General features: G+C 36.0%; 1 protein-coding gene across 2 annotated transcripts in view; it reads right to left on the bottom strand.

Annotated features, from left to right (window-relative positions):
* Positions 1 to 287: 287 nt before the first annotated feature.
* The window catches only part of BOD1L1 (biorientation of chromosomes in cell division 1 like 1), a 35,062-nt gene continuing 18,777 nt past the window's right edge, over positions 288 to 16,572 (bottom strand). The window contains exons 12-24 of one of the 2 annotated variants that reach the window (XM_026052360.1): positions 15,881 to 15,924; positions 14,944 to 15,031; positions 13,742 to 13,821; positions 13,039 to 13,123; positions 12,014 to 12,087; positions 10,489 to 10,561; positions 10,372 to 10,406; positions 9,537 to 9,582; positions 6,525 to 6,556; positions 6,340 to 6,424; positions 5,739 to 5,892; positions 2,442 to 2,585; positions 288 to 1,303 (exon numbers count right to left, since the gene is read on the bottom strand). In XM_026052360.1, the coding sequence (XP_025908145.1) occupies positions 1,195 to 1,303; positions 2,442 to 2,585; positions 5,739 to 5,892; positions 6,340 to 6,424; positions 6,525 to 6,556; positions 9,537 to 9,582; positions 10,372 to 10,406; positions 10,489 to 10,561; positions 12,014 to 12,087; positions 13,039 to 13,123; positions 13,742 to 13,821; positions 14,944 to 15,031; positions 15,881 to 15,924 (1,049 nt within the window). In that variant the 3' untranslated portion in view covers positions 288 to 1,194. The remainder of the gene's footprint in view (positions 1,304 to 2,441; positions 2,586 to 5,738; positions 5,893 to 6,339; positions 6,425 to 6,524; positions 6,557 to 9,536; positions 9,583 to 10,371; positions 10,407 to 10,488; positions 10,562 to 12,013; positions 12,088 to 13,038; positions 13,124 to 13,741; positions 13,822 to 14,943; positions 15,032 to 15,880; positions 15,925 to 16,572) is intronic. The other variant, XM_026052361.1, reaches the window with a different exon arrangement.

Raw genomic sequence — 16,572 nt, 5'->3', positions numbered from 1 at the left:
AAAAAAAAAAAAGAAAAAAGGGAAAAACTCCAAACCCCCAGAATCCTCTTTAATTATAAACCAGAATATGAACAAAACACTTAAAATAATCTCAGATTGTTTGGCAACTCATCACATCATTACAAGAGACACATTTGATAATAAGAAAAGTTTAACTTTATATACAACTTCACTTGAACATTTGTTCTTACCAGAGTTAATATACATTAAAAAAAGATTCTGGCAATAATACCAGGTTCTGTTTTTTTTTTTTTTTTTTTTTGTTTTGTTTTTTAAATACCTGTGTATAAAATGTAACATAAAATGCTGAAGCTCTACAGTTAGAAGTGACATTTGACTTCAATGGGTCCCTCTGTTGAAAAAGGTGAATACTGAAAGGACAGGTGTTCAGTTGCAAAATAAAACAATTCGTTTCATTTTGAGGCTGTGTCAGCTGACTGGAAGCAAATCTAACCTAATACTACTTATTTCTTCAGGCTGGTAGTAAATTTACAAATGAAAATATAATCAGAATCAGTAGAATTACATTTTATATTTTATACTTTGTCACAAATGTGAACAGAAAGGAGCCAAATCCTTTCCACTATGCTAACCTACTTCAATGCATGCGAGAAAGTATTTTACCAACTGTCTGAGCATATTTTAGAGAACTTCAGGTTTTAGATGGCCCTGGAGGAGCAGAGGCGAAGTTTCCTACTGACATCTGCATAGAATGTAAAATATATAATTAAAAAAACCTACGGTATATACTAAAGTTTACAGACCAATGCTTTCCATAAAATAAATAAAATGTCCATCATTGATTAGATTCATACACAGAGTAAAATACAACCTATTTTTACAAGTTTATATACAAAGTGTATTAGTAGGCCCAGGGGTACCTCGTGGGTTGGAAGCATCTGCGTTAGCGAGTCACATCGGGAAACCTCAACTTCCAAGTCAGTGATAAAATATATAACTACTTTGTTTTTCGTTCAGATACAAAGTAAACTTATTTTTCATCTGAAATAAATGTACATAATATTCTGTATAAACAATAGTTTATAAAGCTGTTTAAAATGTAACTTAAAGGTACTGCATCTATTAACTTAGAGCTTTGAAACAAGCACGTGCAAATCCCTTTGCTTTAAAAAAAATAGAAGCACAGATGTTTTTTCTTTAAGCTTTTCCATGGATCATACTTGCTTGTAGAAATTATCGTTTTGCTTTCTTAACTGGCGCCTCCTCTGTTTTCTGCTGGCCTTTTCTGCGTACCAATGTCGGGCTGCCTTCCCCTTTACGCTTAGTAGACTGCATCTTTAACCTAAAAAACATAATTATCAATCATTTTAATAATGTGGCGCCTGGAAAATATAAAAAGGGTGACAGATGATTCTGTTCAGAAGATGGAGCAATGCTGTCCATCTCCAAGGAAGCACTTGGACACATTATTTCATAACTAACTCTCAAGACGACATGCAGCTGCACAGACCCCAGGAGACCACGCAAACTCGTGTCAAATTCTAGTGTCTACTAAACTTGTAGGCTGGAGCCCGCTCCAAATACTGCAGTTGGGACTAGAGCCCTTCCTCCTCCTTCTCCTCACTCTTCTGAGATGACACGTGGATTAGGACAGAATATAAGTAATTATCTTAAGGACACAAGAACAGAAATAATGGCTTAAGTCTCACACATACAAGAGGGAAAAGAGGGCAGATACCAAGCACTTCCGTTACCAATCAGGCATCCACGTAAATGCCCATCACAGCTCAGCCACAACCAAGTGTGGCTTAAACTCCTGGCCATTTTCATAAATACAAATAATTTACCTTAGCTGAACAGTAACAGCCAGTCAGTTCACACATGTCTGTTTCTCTGCCTGTAGTTAAGCTTGAAAACATTGCTATATTTCAGAATGAAGGAGGGCTAAGTGTAAATTTTTGTCATACAACCTCACTCTTACAAGCAAGCAACACAACGGAGAGCAACTATGTATCACATGTATTACTGTTTACACAGTCTCAAAAATCAAGTGTGCCACAGAAGAAAAGAAAGGGAAATACTTTCAAGATTTGGTAAGAGGACTCTCAAATATTCTCTTATCAGCTGATCTTGGAAATATCTTTGAAATATCAGAATTAAGACATCATATGTTGCTTTAACCTGAACTACAGTTGCTCTCCTCGCCATTAAACAATCAATCACAGTTCAGGTTGAAGTACTGCATGACAACATTTTCAGAAAAACAAAAAAAACCCCATAATATTTCAAATATCAAAGAAATGGAGAACGGAACAGGAGAAAATCCTTCAAGAGCTTTTTATATATCACAAAAGAATGGAACAGAGCAAAACTGTGCTGTGTTGAGATTCTGAAGTAGTATATTATACAATAAAGAAGAAAGGATCAACATAGTGGCATCCAAAACAAACAAGAGAAGTGGCTTTAACTTTCATACTTACTGTGTCAGTGGAGGAGATTTATTCGTTTTTGTATCACTTGGGGATCTTTTCTTTCCTGCTAACTTCTGTTGTTTTCTAGGAGAAGGTGAATTTGGACTGCTGCCTTTCGAGGCTGCACGTGTGGTTGGCTTGCTGGGCTGCTTTCTGTAACACCAAAGAATGATGAACGTGTATCGTAAAACACTTCTACCACTTTCTTCACTTTCTTCACACATTTCAAGTGCAGAAAATTAGGACTATACAATATTTGCAACAAGCAAACTGAAGTTGACAAAAGAAATGGTGAAAAGAAACACAGCACTTGCATGTTGAGGGTTCCTGTGTTCAAGACTATATTCAAAGAAGAGCCCTGTATTTTCATACCAAAGACAGAACTGAAAGGCTACTTCACTAACAATATTTCAATATTGAAATAAAACTCCTAGTTCAAATCTGCAATAGTTCTGGTACAGAAATGCCCAGCTTGGAGTACCAGAAGAACAACCAAAGCAGCAATGGAGAACAGATTACTGAAGAGCAGGGAATTTGCTTGTTTTATTGTAAAGGAAGAACTCAATAGCAGCGCAGTACCTGTCAGTTCAGAAACATGGAAAACTGGTTACTGGCAATCACCTTCACTGCTCCCAAACAAACCTAATTAGTTAAGAGGTAAATACTCAGCAATGCTGAGGATGAAGCAGCAGCCCCTTCCACATGGAATCATCCCAGGACACTACATAAGATGCAAAATGTTTGCAGCATTTTAAGATAGAGATGCTTTTTTTTGCAGTCAGAACTAGAAAAAAATCACACTGGAAATCAGAGACACAAAACTCTAGGTAAATTCTAATTAAAAAAGGCATCTTTGCATAGCCATAATGGTGGAAGGAAGTGTTAGTGCACACACAGAATTACTTCTAAGCACAAAGTTTGTTCTGTGGGTAGATACTGTCTGTAAAGATAATCTCTCTACAGAAAGTCATAAACAAATACACCTGTAAAGCCCATGTGAAACATATTTAAAACCTATATATAACTATATATGTAAGCATAAGCCTTTATAGATTTGTATCACAGACTGCATAATCACTTTCCGAGTCATCTCTAAAATAATGAAATCAACCATGTACTGCCTTGTCAGCAGCGCTTTAAACAAGCTCTAAAAGGCTAAAATACACTAATGTGGCCTCAGGAAGGAAGGAAACCCTGTGAGTATCCAAGGTCTTCACCAGAATGAAGACTGTAATTTACAGAAACTTAGTCAGTGAACATGAAACAAAGCCTGGACTTCCATTCTGCCCTGGGAGACAGCAATACAGATCAAGACTTCACAAAGCCACGACCTTCTCCTGATGGTTCCTGCAGCTCAGAGTCAGGCTGGTGACTTCTACACTTCAGTTTGCCTACAAAATGGCAGAGCTGTGCCAAGGGATAGCAATAACAGCCTCCAAACAGCCCGACTTTCCTTCATACCAAATGACTCCTTTGTATTAAGTCTTTTGTTTTGTTTTTTCTTCTCTGAGTTTACAGACAACTAAAATATGGATGAATTTCTTCAGTGCTGCAGATTCATGTATTTCAATCGCATAACATTTGGAAAAGAAATGGACATTGGAAATTACATCTCTGCCTTGACCCAAACTGAAACACAAATTGGAGACTGACACAGAATCAACTGGGAGATCTGCAGAGCAGCTCAACCTTTTACCCACCACCAGGAGCAAAATCTCTCAGGTGTCACCTGAATCAAGACTGACAAGAGGATCAGTTCTTACCTTCTAAGATATTCAAGTGTGTCTTTTGAGACCCTAACATTTTCAACATCTCCCAGCCATATCGACTCAAGGGAAAACATAGTCAATACTGTCATACGACAAGCCAGGAGGGACAATCAAAATGAGGTTATCTTCTATAATACTGATATAATACCTAAATCTTCTATAATACTGATATAATACCTAAACTCCAGTTCCCAATGAGGCTTTCTATTCTTCATGATCAAAAGGAACAAGAGCATTTTCCCCCTTAGCATGAAACCTCCCCTCGTGCCTCTTCATTCCTAGAGGAGCGTCATTGGAATTAGAATCGAAGTTACTTGGAAAGCTCTCATTAATAATAACGCTAATCATCACCACCAACAAATCCTGCCCAACCATAACACTCCACTGTGAGCTGTTACCAAGTCACAGCATATTCCAATCAACCATTCATTTAGAAAACAAAAGCTGACAGAATGGTTGATGGTTGAGGAAGAACTGGTTTGCTAGACGGTAACCATCAGAGCAATCAGCATCGATCAGTTCCTCCCTCTTAGCACAGGGCTGTAGAATCAAGCAAAACCTTTCTGCCACAGAATATCCTGATTTTTTGATTTATTTACTTCATGTTTACCAGCAGTCATGCAAGGCAAGATGTAACCTAGAACATTTAATTGTCTTGACTGTGTTACCTAACACCACCCAGATCCTTTAAAGCACTGCTGCCAATTAACTGATCACCTGTACAAGAGGAAATCTGTGTTCCTGCTCAGTACAGCCACACTCCTACCATCTAAATGTTCCAGGAATACAAACTACCTTAAACCTGTATTGAAAACTACACAGAGGGGAAAATCTCAAGATTTACCAAAGAAATAGGATACACTTATACTGTCTACGAGAAGTATCTGTCAATGTACAACTCTTCCCCCCACCTGTCAACTGTCACACAGATTATATCTGTACATTTTGAAGTGTTTCTCTCACACTGCCCTTTTCTCACCTGCTGCAGAGCAGTGCAAGTCCAGTACAGAAAGACACGGCACAACTGCTGAAAAGCTCGACCCATAATCACTAAAGCCATAGTGCCCGTTCCATAAAAATCACTGCTCACACTATGATATAAAGTTGATCCTTGGAGAGGACAAGCTTTTCCAGAGCACTAAGAAACAAGGCTAAGAAGGCAGGTATACTAGAAACCTAAACCTGTTAGTTACTCCTTTGGGGAATCCCATGCCAGAACAGTCAATCCGGGTGCTAGAAAGCAGCCTTTGCAACTTCTCTGACCCATCGTTCTGCAAAAGCTAAAACTTTATACTGCTCCCTGATGCAGCCAAGAAAGGTTCGTTGCATGTGAGGGGTCAGTTCTACACTACCACAACCTAGGTATAGCAAACAGATATGATTTCTTTCTAATTACTTGACTCCTTTGAATGATTTTTTTTTTACTCATTACCTGATTTTCCCTTCCTTTCAATATCTCCCTCTCCAAAACAAAAAACTCACAAGACTTGAGAACAATGTGGAAAAAAGCCCATCAGCAGTATCTCTGAACAGTTACCTTTGAGTCTCCAATCTTGTGGCTGACCTAGTTGTGGCTCCAGAACATGTTTCATCATCTTCCTCTCCATCTTCTTCCTCACCTTCCTCCTGCTCTTTTACTTCCTCTTCACCAGATGTTAGTTTCCGACGTTTTCTTTCTGGTTCCTGTGTTTCTGTCCATGTAAAATTTTAGACATATGCTATAATTTTCCAAAAGCCCTCCAAAAGGATATGGACATTTCATTTAGAAAATGTATTCTACTCATAAATCCCATTTTAAGTAAGTAATTTTCCATTTCCTTTATGCTTTAGCATTTCAAATTCATACTTGTTTGACTTAATCTAGTTAACACATTCAGAATAGTTTACTTATGCAGCTCATAGCCAGAATTCATAGAAAATTCACGAGGGTTTATAGAAGCATCTGGGATGTAGCAATTCTGACATGAGATTAGAGCAATTTACACATATTTACATAATATTTACACTAGCTGTAACTCAATGATTTTTTCCTCAAGAAAAGAAAATTGAATAATGCTTATCTTGTTGCGATTAGCATACAGAAAGTCACAGTAAAATCATGTCATCCTGTTAGGAGCAGTGTAATTTTATGTTTTTACCAGTTTCCTCTAACTGAGCCAGAGAACGCTTAGGCTTTCTTCCCCTTTTGCGCACAACCATCTCTGTCTTCCCAGCTTCATCTTCCTAGAGAAATAAAAAGGAAGCAAATAAGGCAAGATCAATTAAATTTAAAGAGGACATTTTTCATTAAATCTACTTACAAACTTAAAATGCTCTCACTTACATTTGTTTCTTTTGTATTAGAAGACTCTTTACCTAAGAAAGAAGAAGAAAAAAAACTCTCAATTTCAAGTCTCTTGCTAATCACTTTCAAAATGATTTCTTTCAACCTATCAACTTTTCATAAACATCACAGATTCTCAGAGAACATTTAAATCCATATCCAGATGGCTTTGATTTTTTTTGTACAAGATAATGATTTAATTATTTTTAGGTAATAATGTGACTAATACTACTATGCAACAACAGAGTTAAGTATATGTTGTTTTGTTTTAATGGAAAAGCAAAGGTCAATTACTTAACTCTTTTGGGAACAGTAAACCAATTATAGAAATACTTAACTTGGAAAGTGCCTCTAGTCCAAACCTCCTTTTCAAAGCAGACTAAATTCAAAACCTGATCCTGTTGTTCAAGAACTTTTTCACTCAAACTCCGAGCCTCTCCAAAAGCAGATTCCACAGTCCCTCTGGGGAACCTGTTCAGTGCTTAGCTGCTTCCACTGTGAGGTAGCAAGATGGCAATAGCTCAAAAAGAAAAATTAAAACCCTGTCTAACACCTGACATGCAAATTATGCCATGTGGCTTGTTCCACTGCAGTGGCCTTAGAGACTCGATTCAGTACTCCTGGCAGACTGACCTGGATGTTTTAAAACACGTTTTACGAACCCTTTCCTTCATATTGTCTCAGTCTCTCCGCAATGTGCACTCAAAACTTCTGCCCTGAGTTTGATGAGAAAAAGATCACTTTCAAAAACTTTTGACGTCTGATAATCAGCAGGATCTGCAGAACAATTAAGATGAAAATCCCTAGCAACAGAAGGACAGACGCAACCTAAACAGAAGCAGGCATTTGTACTGTTTTTTTCTGCCATAAAACTGCTAGATTGCTATTTGAAATCTACACCAACAATCTCTGAACTACCACTGCTTTTCTGCTAGAACATATCCTTCTATGTTGTCAAGGCAATGGATCAAAACAGACTTCAACGAGCAGAGATACTCTAAAATTCATACGCAGCAATCTTTTTGGTCATTGAAATTAAGGAGGAAAAATGCATAGAGATAAATGAAATAAAACCAAATGATGTGCAACTCATCCAATGGGGAAGTACAATAAAATGTAGGGCTGGCCACTGTATAAATTATTTTTACACTGAATTTTAAAGAGTTAATTAAGTCTGTCATGACAAGTACTTTAAATCCTGGTTCGTTCTGGCAAATTTACAGCAAAATGGTTTGTAGCTTAAAAATAATGCAAGTGTAGCACATGCCTTCTTAAAGCGTACAATACTTTTACAAGTGAGAGTAGTACTTTTGCCTCAACATATGAAACATTAAAATAATTATCATAAATTATAGCTTTTTAGATCTTACTAATATTACAGTAGTAGCCACTTATTAGTGTAATATTATTTTAGTCTCAGATTCAGCATTAGTTGTTCCTACTCATTCAGGAAGCATTTGGCAGAGAAGTGCTTTGCAGTGCTGAGTATTTACAGCACTTCCTCGGCGCTATGGGAGGATGCTATGATGATCACTTGTCTTTAGCTACACGTACCAAACGTGAGGAAGCTCTCTCTGCTCACCATTCTAAATACCAAGCTAGCCCCATCACAAATCCTTGTGCTGGATTACCACAAAATGACCATGACCTTTCCTTTTCCTTCCTTTTCCTTCCCTTTCCCTTCAGGAGTTTCAAACTCTTTTCTCACTCAAACGCTAACAAAGTATTTCATGGGATTTCATTCACTCTTCATAGTATTGGTGTGATGTAACATCCTTTCACCTATAAAACTGTTATGTAACATACTAAACTAATCTTCACGCAAACAGTCACATGTCCATCCTCTTTTAAAAAAAGCAACCCAGGAGGTACTTCTGCACCTTTCTCACATACTTGTCTGTTCTGTCTGCAGTTGATAGAAACCAAGCACTATGCAACCAGCTAGCCCTCCAGAGACTATAAGTCTCAAGTATATAGATTAAAGCTGACATTTAACAAATGCAATGAAAACAGGAAAGCATCCATATGTGCAGTGCAGCCAGAATAGCATCTCCATAAAGGCATAAGCTTTTGGAAACTCCTCAAGGTTTCCTTTCAAGGTTTGAGGCTTTTTTTCCCTCCAGATGTTGTTGCATGTTGAGTGTTTTTATTTGTTCCTAAACAACTTTTTAATCCTCTTTCCAGGTTCATCTCTTCCTAAAAGGTTTTTAAAACCTATGTTATGAATAGCCATAATTAAAAAGACACATCCCTAAACAAACAGTACCGATTCACACACCATCCTAGTGGAAAATTATTCAAAATTCAACAACAAAATTTGATCTCTTACAAATAACAGACCTTTGAAGAGAAAAAAATATGAAAATAACAAATATCTTTCTACTTAATTTTAGTGCAAGGCATCAGAAGAACATTCCAAGTAAAGTTAGGCGATCATCTTCTAAGGATCTTACAATTGCCATGAAATGGAAAACAGATACCATCTCAAGCTGCTACCCACCTCTTTAGTCTCACATTTGTGGATAATAAAATTGAACAAAACTAAATTAGAATTCTCTATGTGTATTCTAGATTTTTTTTTAAATAACAACTGTGATTTTAATGTTTACTATATAGAAAGAAACAAAGTAGAAAAAAGGAGAACAGATCCTAACAGCCAAGAACCAGTTTGATGGGGCACCCACCTTCTTCTGAGAAGTTCTGCCATGTGCCTATCCACACACCCAAATGCATAGGTACATTCTTCCATATATTATTCAGCACTTAAAGATACAACAGGACTGTTGAAAAACATTCTTACTAAGCTGCTACTTTCTTAAAATGCAAACCTTAGGGGGAAATGGGTACAAACCTTCACGCCTTCACTCTTTACTCACATACTTCCACAAGATCATAATACTAACTACAAGGGATGACATTTGGGAAAGACCTAGTGGTTTTTCTTCAAAACCCTCTTACATTTCTGCCAACATTTTTTGTTGGCTTGTTAAAGCCAAAAGTCAACTTGCTTACCTGTCTGAGGAATTTTTCCTCTACCTGTAAAGGCAGGAGACTGCTGCTGGAAGAAAAAAAAATTTTTTTTAAAAGAATAACTGAAAGATTCATCATTGCATTAATAAATGCAGCAAACTCCTTTCACGTATACTATTCTTTTTTTTTTTTCCCCCTGGATTTACATATATTCTAATCAAGATACAGAAATTTTATATCTCCGTTCTTGAACTAATAGTAGCCTGCATTTCTATTGGCGACAAAAAATTAAAATTTTATTATAAGACTAAGTGAAAAGCAGTTTTCAGAAATATATTTGACCAAAACTATTCTCATTTTACCAATAAAAATTTAGCAGTCATTATCACACATTCCGGCCTTGAAGAATTTCGATCAACAGAAATTTGTATTTACTCAGAATACAGAAGGAGATTTGCATGATCTCCTATGACAACTTAAAACATATATATATAAAACCACCAACAAAAAACATTTGCTTTCATCACTTAAAGGATGGCTGAGCTCCCTTATAATTTTAGACGGTGGCTTAGTCATTCTGGAACTAACTGATAATTCTGTCAAAGTCATTGCTACATGACCTTCAAAGTGGTCAAACTAGAAAAAGAAGATTCAGTTTCCATTCTGAGTGTCAAGGCAAAGCTATTTCAGAAGGGGTTTTAAAATCAGTTTTCATTCTTATTTGAAGTTAACATTTCACATTACATTTCACTGAATTGACTAGACTGAACTTAATTTTCACTTTTTTTTTTTTTTTTTCAAAGAAACTTCTGAAATACCGGATAAGAAAAAAAACAGCTTTTGAATTACCATGCACCCAAAAAATAAAGGCACTTACATTCCCAGTGCTCATATCAGCTTTTGACTCCCCACCTGAAGGAAGAAATATGAATTCAGAACTTCAGAGCTGGCTCTTTTCATTATCTGTCCGTATAGCTATTTTGCAAATACTTACCACCAGGTACAGCCTCAAGGGGATATTTACGAGGCCTTCCTCTCTTCCGTTTCACTACTACAGGCTGATTTTCCTGTGAAAAGCAAAGGACAAAAACACTTGAAATTACAACTGACATTTAGTATGGATTTCCATTTCAATAACATAATACGAAAAATGGTAACAACTCAACGTATTAGCAACAGAAGTAGCGTTTGCTAGTTTAAAAATCACAGATGAGGCAGATTTTATAAGGAAAAGACACCGATTCTTACGAAACCCATTGAGAGCTGGGAAAAAAGAAAAGTTACTGAATACACAGACTGTGACTGGCCTGAGGCAGACCTGAGAATGTAATACTTTCCCCTCCTATCAACTAGATTTCCTAGGCTAATAAATGGTATTATCTTCCCCCAAAAACACTACTACATTCTTCTGCTTTCTTGAGAGCTCCAAACTTTGCATCTTGGCAGTACCTTTGCAAAGCAATGTAATGCAGGCTGCATCTCATAGCAATGGAGGAGATGTTTACTTCAGCATCTTAATCACCCTATTACTCAGACTGGTAAAGATCTCTATAGGAACAGAGTCTTCAGAGGAAAATGTACCTTACTTTTAAGTTAAGCTTTGAGAGAAATTTATCAATAATGAAATTGGTCATACGCTCAGTTCACAAAAAAACCCTTGATAATAAATTCCTTTCTTCTATCACCATGGAAAGTTGGTTAAGTTCCTCACTGAAAATTTACTGAAGTCTACGGTATTTCTTTCTCCTATGGACTCAAATCTTGAGGGAACAAATGTTATGTCCTACTCTCTGAATTTGGAAATTTTTCCATTTCCACTTAAGAGAGAAAAATGCAAATGATGAATGTTAAGGTCTCTAGGAGTACGAAGTTGTTCATTTCTGCAGCTGAGCAACATTCTTCATCTCTATGGGTTCATATACCACAGTCTTTTACATATACCACTGCAGAATATGCCACATAAAGCTAAAAGATAATACAAAGAGGTTTAAACTTTTTAAGCGGTAATATTTTCATCATAAAGTCTGGAGCAGTCAACGTATTGGAACTCAGACCTGCTATTCTGAAACTGATACCATGTGTGTTCCAGACTGATAGTTTTGGAGCATAAGTGTTACTTTCTGAGAAAATGAAGGAAAAAAAACTGTGATCAACTATGCTGTAAAAAACAGGTATTTGAAATTACCATTTTTATGGGTTTCTGGTGCAATCTTTCTTTTTTAGAACATGAAGCAAAGGAAATATTAAACAAAATATTAAATGAAATTCTTTAGTGTCTCTTCAGACTACTTTGTGCCAGAAGAGAGTTATTTCTAGGTCAATAATTGAGCACTGATACTTCATATTGTGAGTTTATACTTTGCAACAGAGAATCACCTGAGTGTTTGATTTCACAGTGCCAAGAGACATCTTTTCCACAGCTATTTTTGTTTTGGTGAAGTTTTATTACTGTTATCAACAAAAATGGGAAAACAAGTACTGTGAACATGCTTTATCTCAGTTACCTGACAAGCACTCACCTCTACAGAGCTTGCATTTGATTCTAGATTCTGCTTTGCCTTTTCAGACATTTCCTGCTTGATGATGACTTCATCTGCACACACACACAAAAGTACAATTTTGCTTTTAGATACTGGAAAAGGTACATGAATTTTGGCACTATTTTAAAAGCATTACTTTCCTCAATGGTCCAAAAAGCAACTCCCGTAAACCTTGATTTGTCTTGCACTAATGTACTGGATTGCCAGTATACCTCACTGTCCACAGTCAGGGATTTTGAATCTAAGAAAAAAAGCACAGTTTGAAGGCAAGACTCTTCAAAAAAAAAAAGGGCAAGATGAAGACAAACCACTACTTGATTCTCTCCCACGTTCCATGGGACAGGAAGCCGAGGATATGCTCGAAGTGTACTGCAAACCAGTTTCAAAATCATAGACAGGCTCATCGATGAGACAGAGCTATCAACAGGGCAGCTGCTCATAGAAAAGAGTTGCCCTATTCACACAAAAGCAGACTAGGTCCACATGTTGAGGACATGTCACCTGTACTTGTTTGTTTTAGTGGTGTTAATGAAACATCTAAAACAGTGCAATTTATGCTCTTTCGTGACTCACTTCTCTAAGGAAGCAAAAAGAATTGCTTTTAAAAGGTGAGCACATCAGAATTCTGCCAAGGAAAGGCCTTTCTTACTTCTGATCAGAGAAAGAAGGTGACCTTGTCATGTGTCCCAACTGTGCTATTCCTCAGCCAACTGTCACGTCTGATGGACTGCCCTACTCAGGCCACATACTGAAGCTACAGCAACTGTGTGCACAGGTGATAACAGTTTACTCCTCCTCTCAGCCAGATTATTATTAGCAGAAACATCAGCATTACTCTCATCATTAAAGGACTTGCCAAAATGCATTATTTGATAGGAGTAGTAGAGTATGAAACAACTAGGGAATATACACAGATACCTGACCAGGATGAAGATTCCCTTAAAATCAATCAAACGTATTTAGTACAGACTCAAGAAATTGCTCTGAAAATGCATTTTCATTACCTTTCCCTTCCCCATCACTTTTAGGAGGTGTGTATTTCGCATCAATTTCTTCGGTCACTTCTGCAGTATCACCCACAACAGCTTCCTGCATGATTTTGAAACAATAAAGAGTAGCTTAATAAAAATTAAATGTAATTGCTAAAAATTACGTAACCTAAAAAACACATAGGTATTTCACTTAAGATCCTGTAATGTCTCAGAAATTCTGACACTAAGTACCTTCATCAAAATTAGTACACAGGATAATTCAAAGTATCCTGCAATCAGCCCTACAAGGAACATCTATTTTTCATTGAATTCTGTTTTACATGCAAGCTTATCATTGCAAACCCAGGACTTGGGACTCATTCCAATCAGAATGGCCGAAAATTTGCTAAACTCATAACTATGGTGCAAAGCTGCCCTATGTATCTCAGAGATGTGGGTGCTGCACAGAGGTTATGCAGAACACAGATGTCTGCTATCTTTTTTTTTTTTAACGGATTTCTCTTGAAAAGGGAATCATTCTCTAGTCACAGTTGTTTTATATTCAAAGCAATGTAGAAGTAACTTGGTTAATGATGAAAAAGACCTCCTGAAACTAGAGAAATACAAGCTTGAGAGTTCAGTATTATTCATTACAGTTAGGGATACACAGTAACATGTGTGTAACAGTTAATAAAATCAACAAACAAAAGAAACAAATCCCACCACACACACACACCTTGTTGTTATTAGCTTTTGTTTTGGAACCCTGAGTTTGTTCTTCACCATTTCTAGCATCCTGGGCAATCAGCTGGTTGCCTGAAGAAAAACAAATAATAGTGTGTTTTTCTGACTTGATACTCTTTTATATCAGTGCATCATTAGCACAATTCAATATATTTTTTTAAAGTAGCACCTTCTTTACAATATAGAAACATTTACATTAACAGAAAATTATATTGAACTTTTTGAAAAGACACTACGGTTATACAAAAAAAAATTCTGTGATTCATTTTTCATGCATGACCTTAAAATTGAAATTTAGTTTTCAGTGCATTGAGATACTATAAAAAGAAACCAAACATCAACTATAACTACAACCCCACTACAAGAAACAGTTAATGCCATATACAACACTAATGAACACTGCATGACTTGTAATCAGTCACTTCATCGAACCAACATTCTTAGAAGTAGAAGAATCAAAGAAATGACATCAACAATTAGTTTAATGCAATCTCTTTATCGCTCTGCTGCTGGAGAGAGGAAAGCAAAAACTACTACTAAAAACTTTGGCTCCAGTTGAGGACAGGGCTTGCAGATGTTATATAGTCAATTTCATAATAATGTCAATACAGGGACCACATTATCCTAGAAATAATTATGACATTGAATAGATTGACTCCTTGCTCATCTTTTGTTTCTAGACAGAAAGAAATGTTATAGTAAAACTTCTGACTTTCCAGATGAACATTAGGAAACACTCAGCCTAAGAATAAAAGCTAGAGTTTTTCCCCAATGCTCAGCTTTCTTCAGTTTTATATTCCTTACCAGACTTTTGATACTTTTGTATCTAAACACACAGCAATATGACATATGAAACTGTGTACAAACATATTTTTATAATTTATAAAAATAGTTTAAAAATAATTTATAAAAAGGAAGGACAACAATCATCTTAAAGAAAAAAACAAAATTTGATAACAACTACATTATTGTCTTCCATGCTGTAACTAATTACATTTGACAAATGTTTTTGTCAAACATATGAAGCAAAACACCAAGAGTTATTCTAGAAAGTAATATTTTTTTGGTTTTGAATTTGGAATTCTCCCTCCATTCTTTCCTCCAAAAAGTATTTTTGTTAAATAGATTGATTTCAGTAAAACTCTTTCCATCAGAAAAACTTTAAAGAGATTTTTGCAGATATATACTACTTACATTTTTCTTTATCTACTGTTCCTGAAGATTTAGATTTCATTTCTTTACTTTTATGTTCTCCAGTTATCTTCTGATCTACCTTTCCCACCTAGGCACAAAATGCAAAGAATACCACCTTCGTTTTTTTTTCCCATAAATGTTACAGGAACAGAATGGACCAAGTTTTCCTACTCACTACTTTCAGATACAACAAACATTAAAATAAAAATTAATAGTAAATATAAGAACAATAATAAAAAAGTTTGCTCCTACTATATGGCAGCATCATAAAAAAAACTTCAGATTTCCAGTACTTTCAGAATTTAACTTTTTTTAAAAAAAAGAAACACACTGTTTTACTATTATATGCTTAAAAAAATTGACAAAGTATGGAAATTTACTGGAAATATTTTTGGATTTAACGACGTAAATTTTGGATTTCATAAACAACACTTCCCTACAGACAGAAAGAAAATCAGTACTTAGAATGGAACTGTGAGTAATGAGCACTGTAACATAGTACACATACATGAGATTTGTCTCAAGAAAGCAAAATAAAAACAAAAAGACCAAATCCACACACTTTCTTATTCATTCTCCATCTAAATGTGAGATCACAGTGAATGGCATTAAAAGAATGACCAAAGCCTCAACCAAAAAAAAAAAAAGACCAAAAATCCTGACCAAAGCCTCAAATACAGTTCCTCATTTTGTCCTTTATTCCCAAAGAGGACAAAACAGTAACTTTGAAATAGTAACACAACAATACACAAAGATGTATGTACTGGCAAATTCAAAAGAATAATTAGACATCAACCAACACAGCTGCACAATCTCAACATCTATAGGCTCTGCATTTGCAAGAAATAACATTTTCCCTTAGAGAACATTGAATATAAATAGAAATGCAAGTAAGAATAAAGGAGCATAATTTAATAAATTTAGAAAGAGAACTTACACATGCAGTATCTGTGTCCAGAGAAACACTCCTCTGCTGCAAATCTATTAAAGAAAAATCAGCAAGAGTAAAATACCATCTACTTCACCTTCCTGAAACTATGCAATTTACTTTTGATGCTGCAGATTAGAAGTAGCCAAGCACTTTATCTCCTCCCTAATGATATTTAAACAAACAAAATTAAAGATTATGCACTTCTAAAGTATAGGAAATGTGACAATTATTTAACGGCTAAAATACAGGGAATCATGAGGCTAGGAACACTGGAACATATGGAATGTTTTTGTGTGTGTAATTCTGGAATTTCAAATACAGGACAGTTCTAGCATTTGAATGGGTCATCCATAAATCTGAAGCACTAACTGAGGTGCTAGATCACAGGATAAAATCAAACAGGTTGAACACTAGGCTGCACCATGAGCCTCGACCAAGAACGAGGGTTTGCCTAGTTCTGGTGGCAGGACCTGGGGCTGATACAATGCACGTGCAGAAGTTGTCTGCGAGCCAGGTGCTGGATAGCTAAAGGTCTCAGGACACCCTTGTGTCTTATTGTAAAGATACTGAATCAGTCTTTTAATTTAAAAGCCAAACACCACTACTACGGTACCCAAACAATCCAAGTATACAATAAGAATATAAGTCTACAATCCAATAAAAATCATCTATGTATTTAATATAATTTGCAGCCCGTT

This window comes from Nothoprocta perdicaria, unplaced genomic scaffold (assembly GCF_003342845.1).
Source record: "Nothoprocta perdicaria isolate Ctin4 unplaced genomic scaffold, notPer1 scaffold_88, whole genome shotgun sequence".
Classification (NCBI taxonomy): domain Eukaryota; kingdom Metazoa; phylum Chordata; class Aves; order Tinamiformes; family Tinamidae; genus Nothoprocta; species Nothoprocta perdicaria.
Note: the sequence above shows the minus strand (reverse complement) of the source record. Positions and strands in the feature narration are given on the sequence as shown.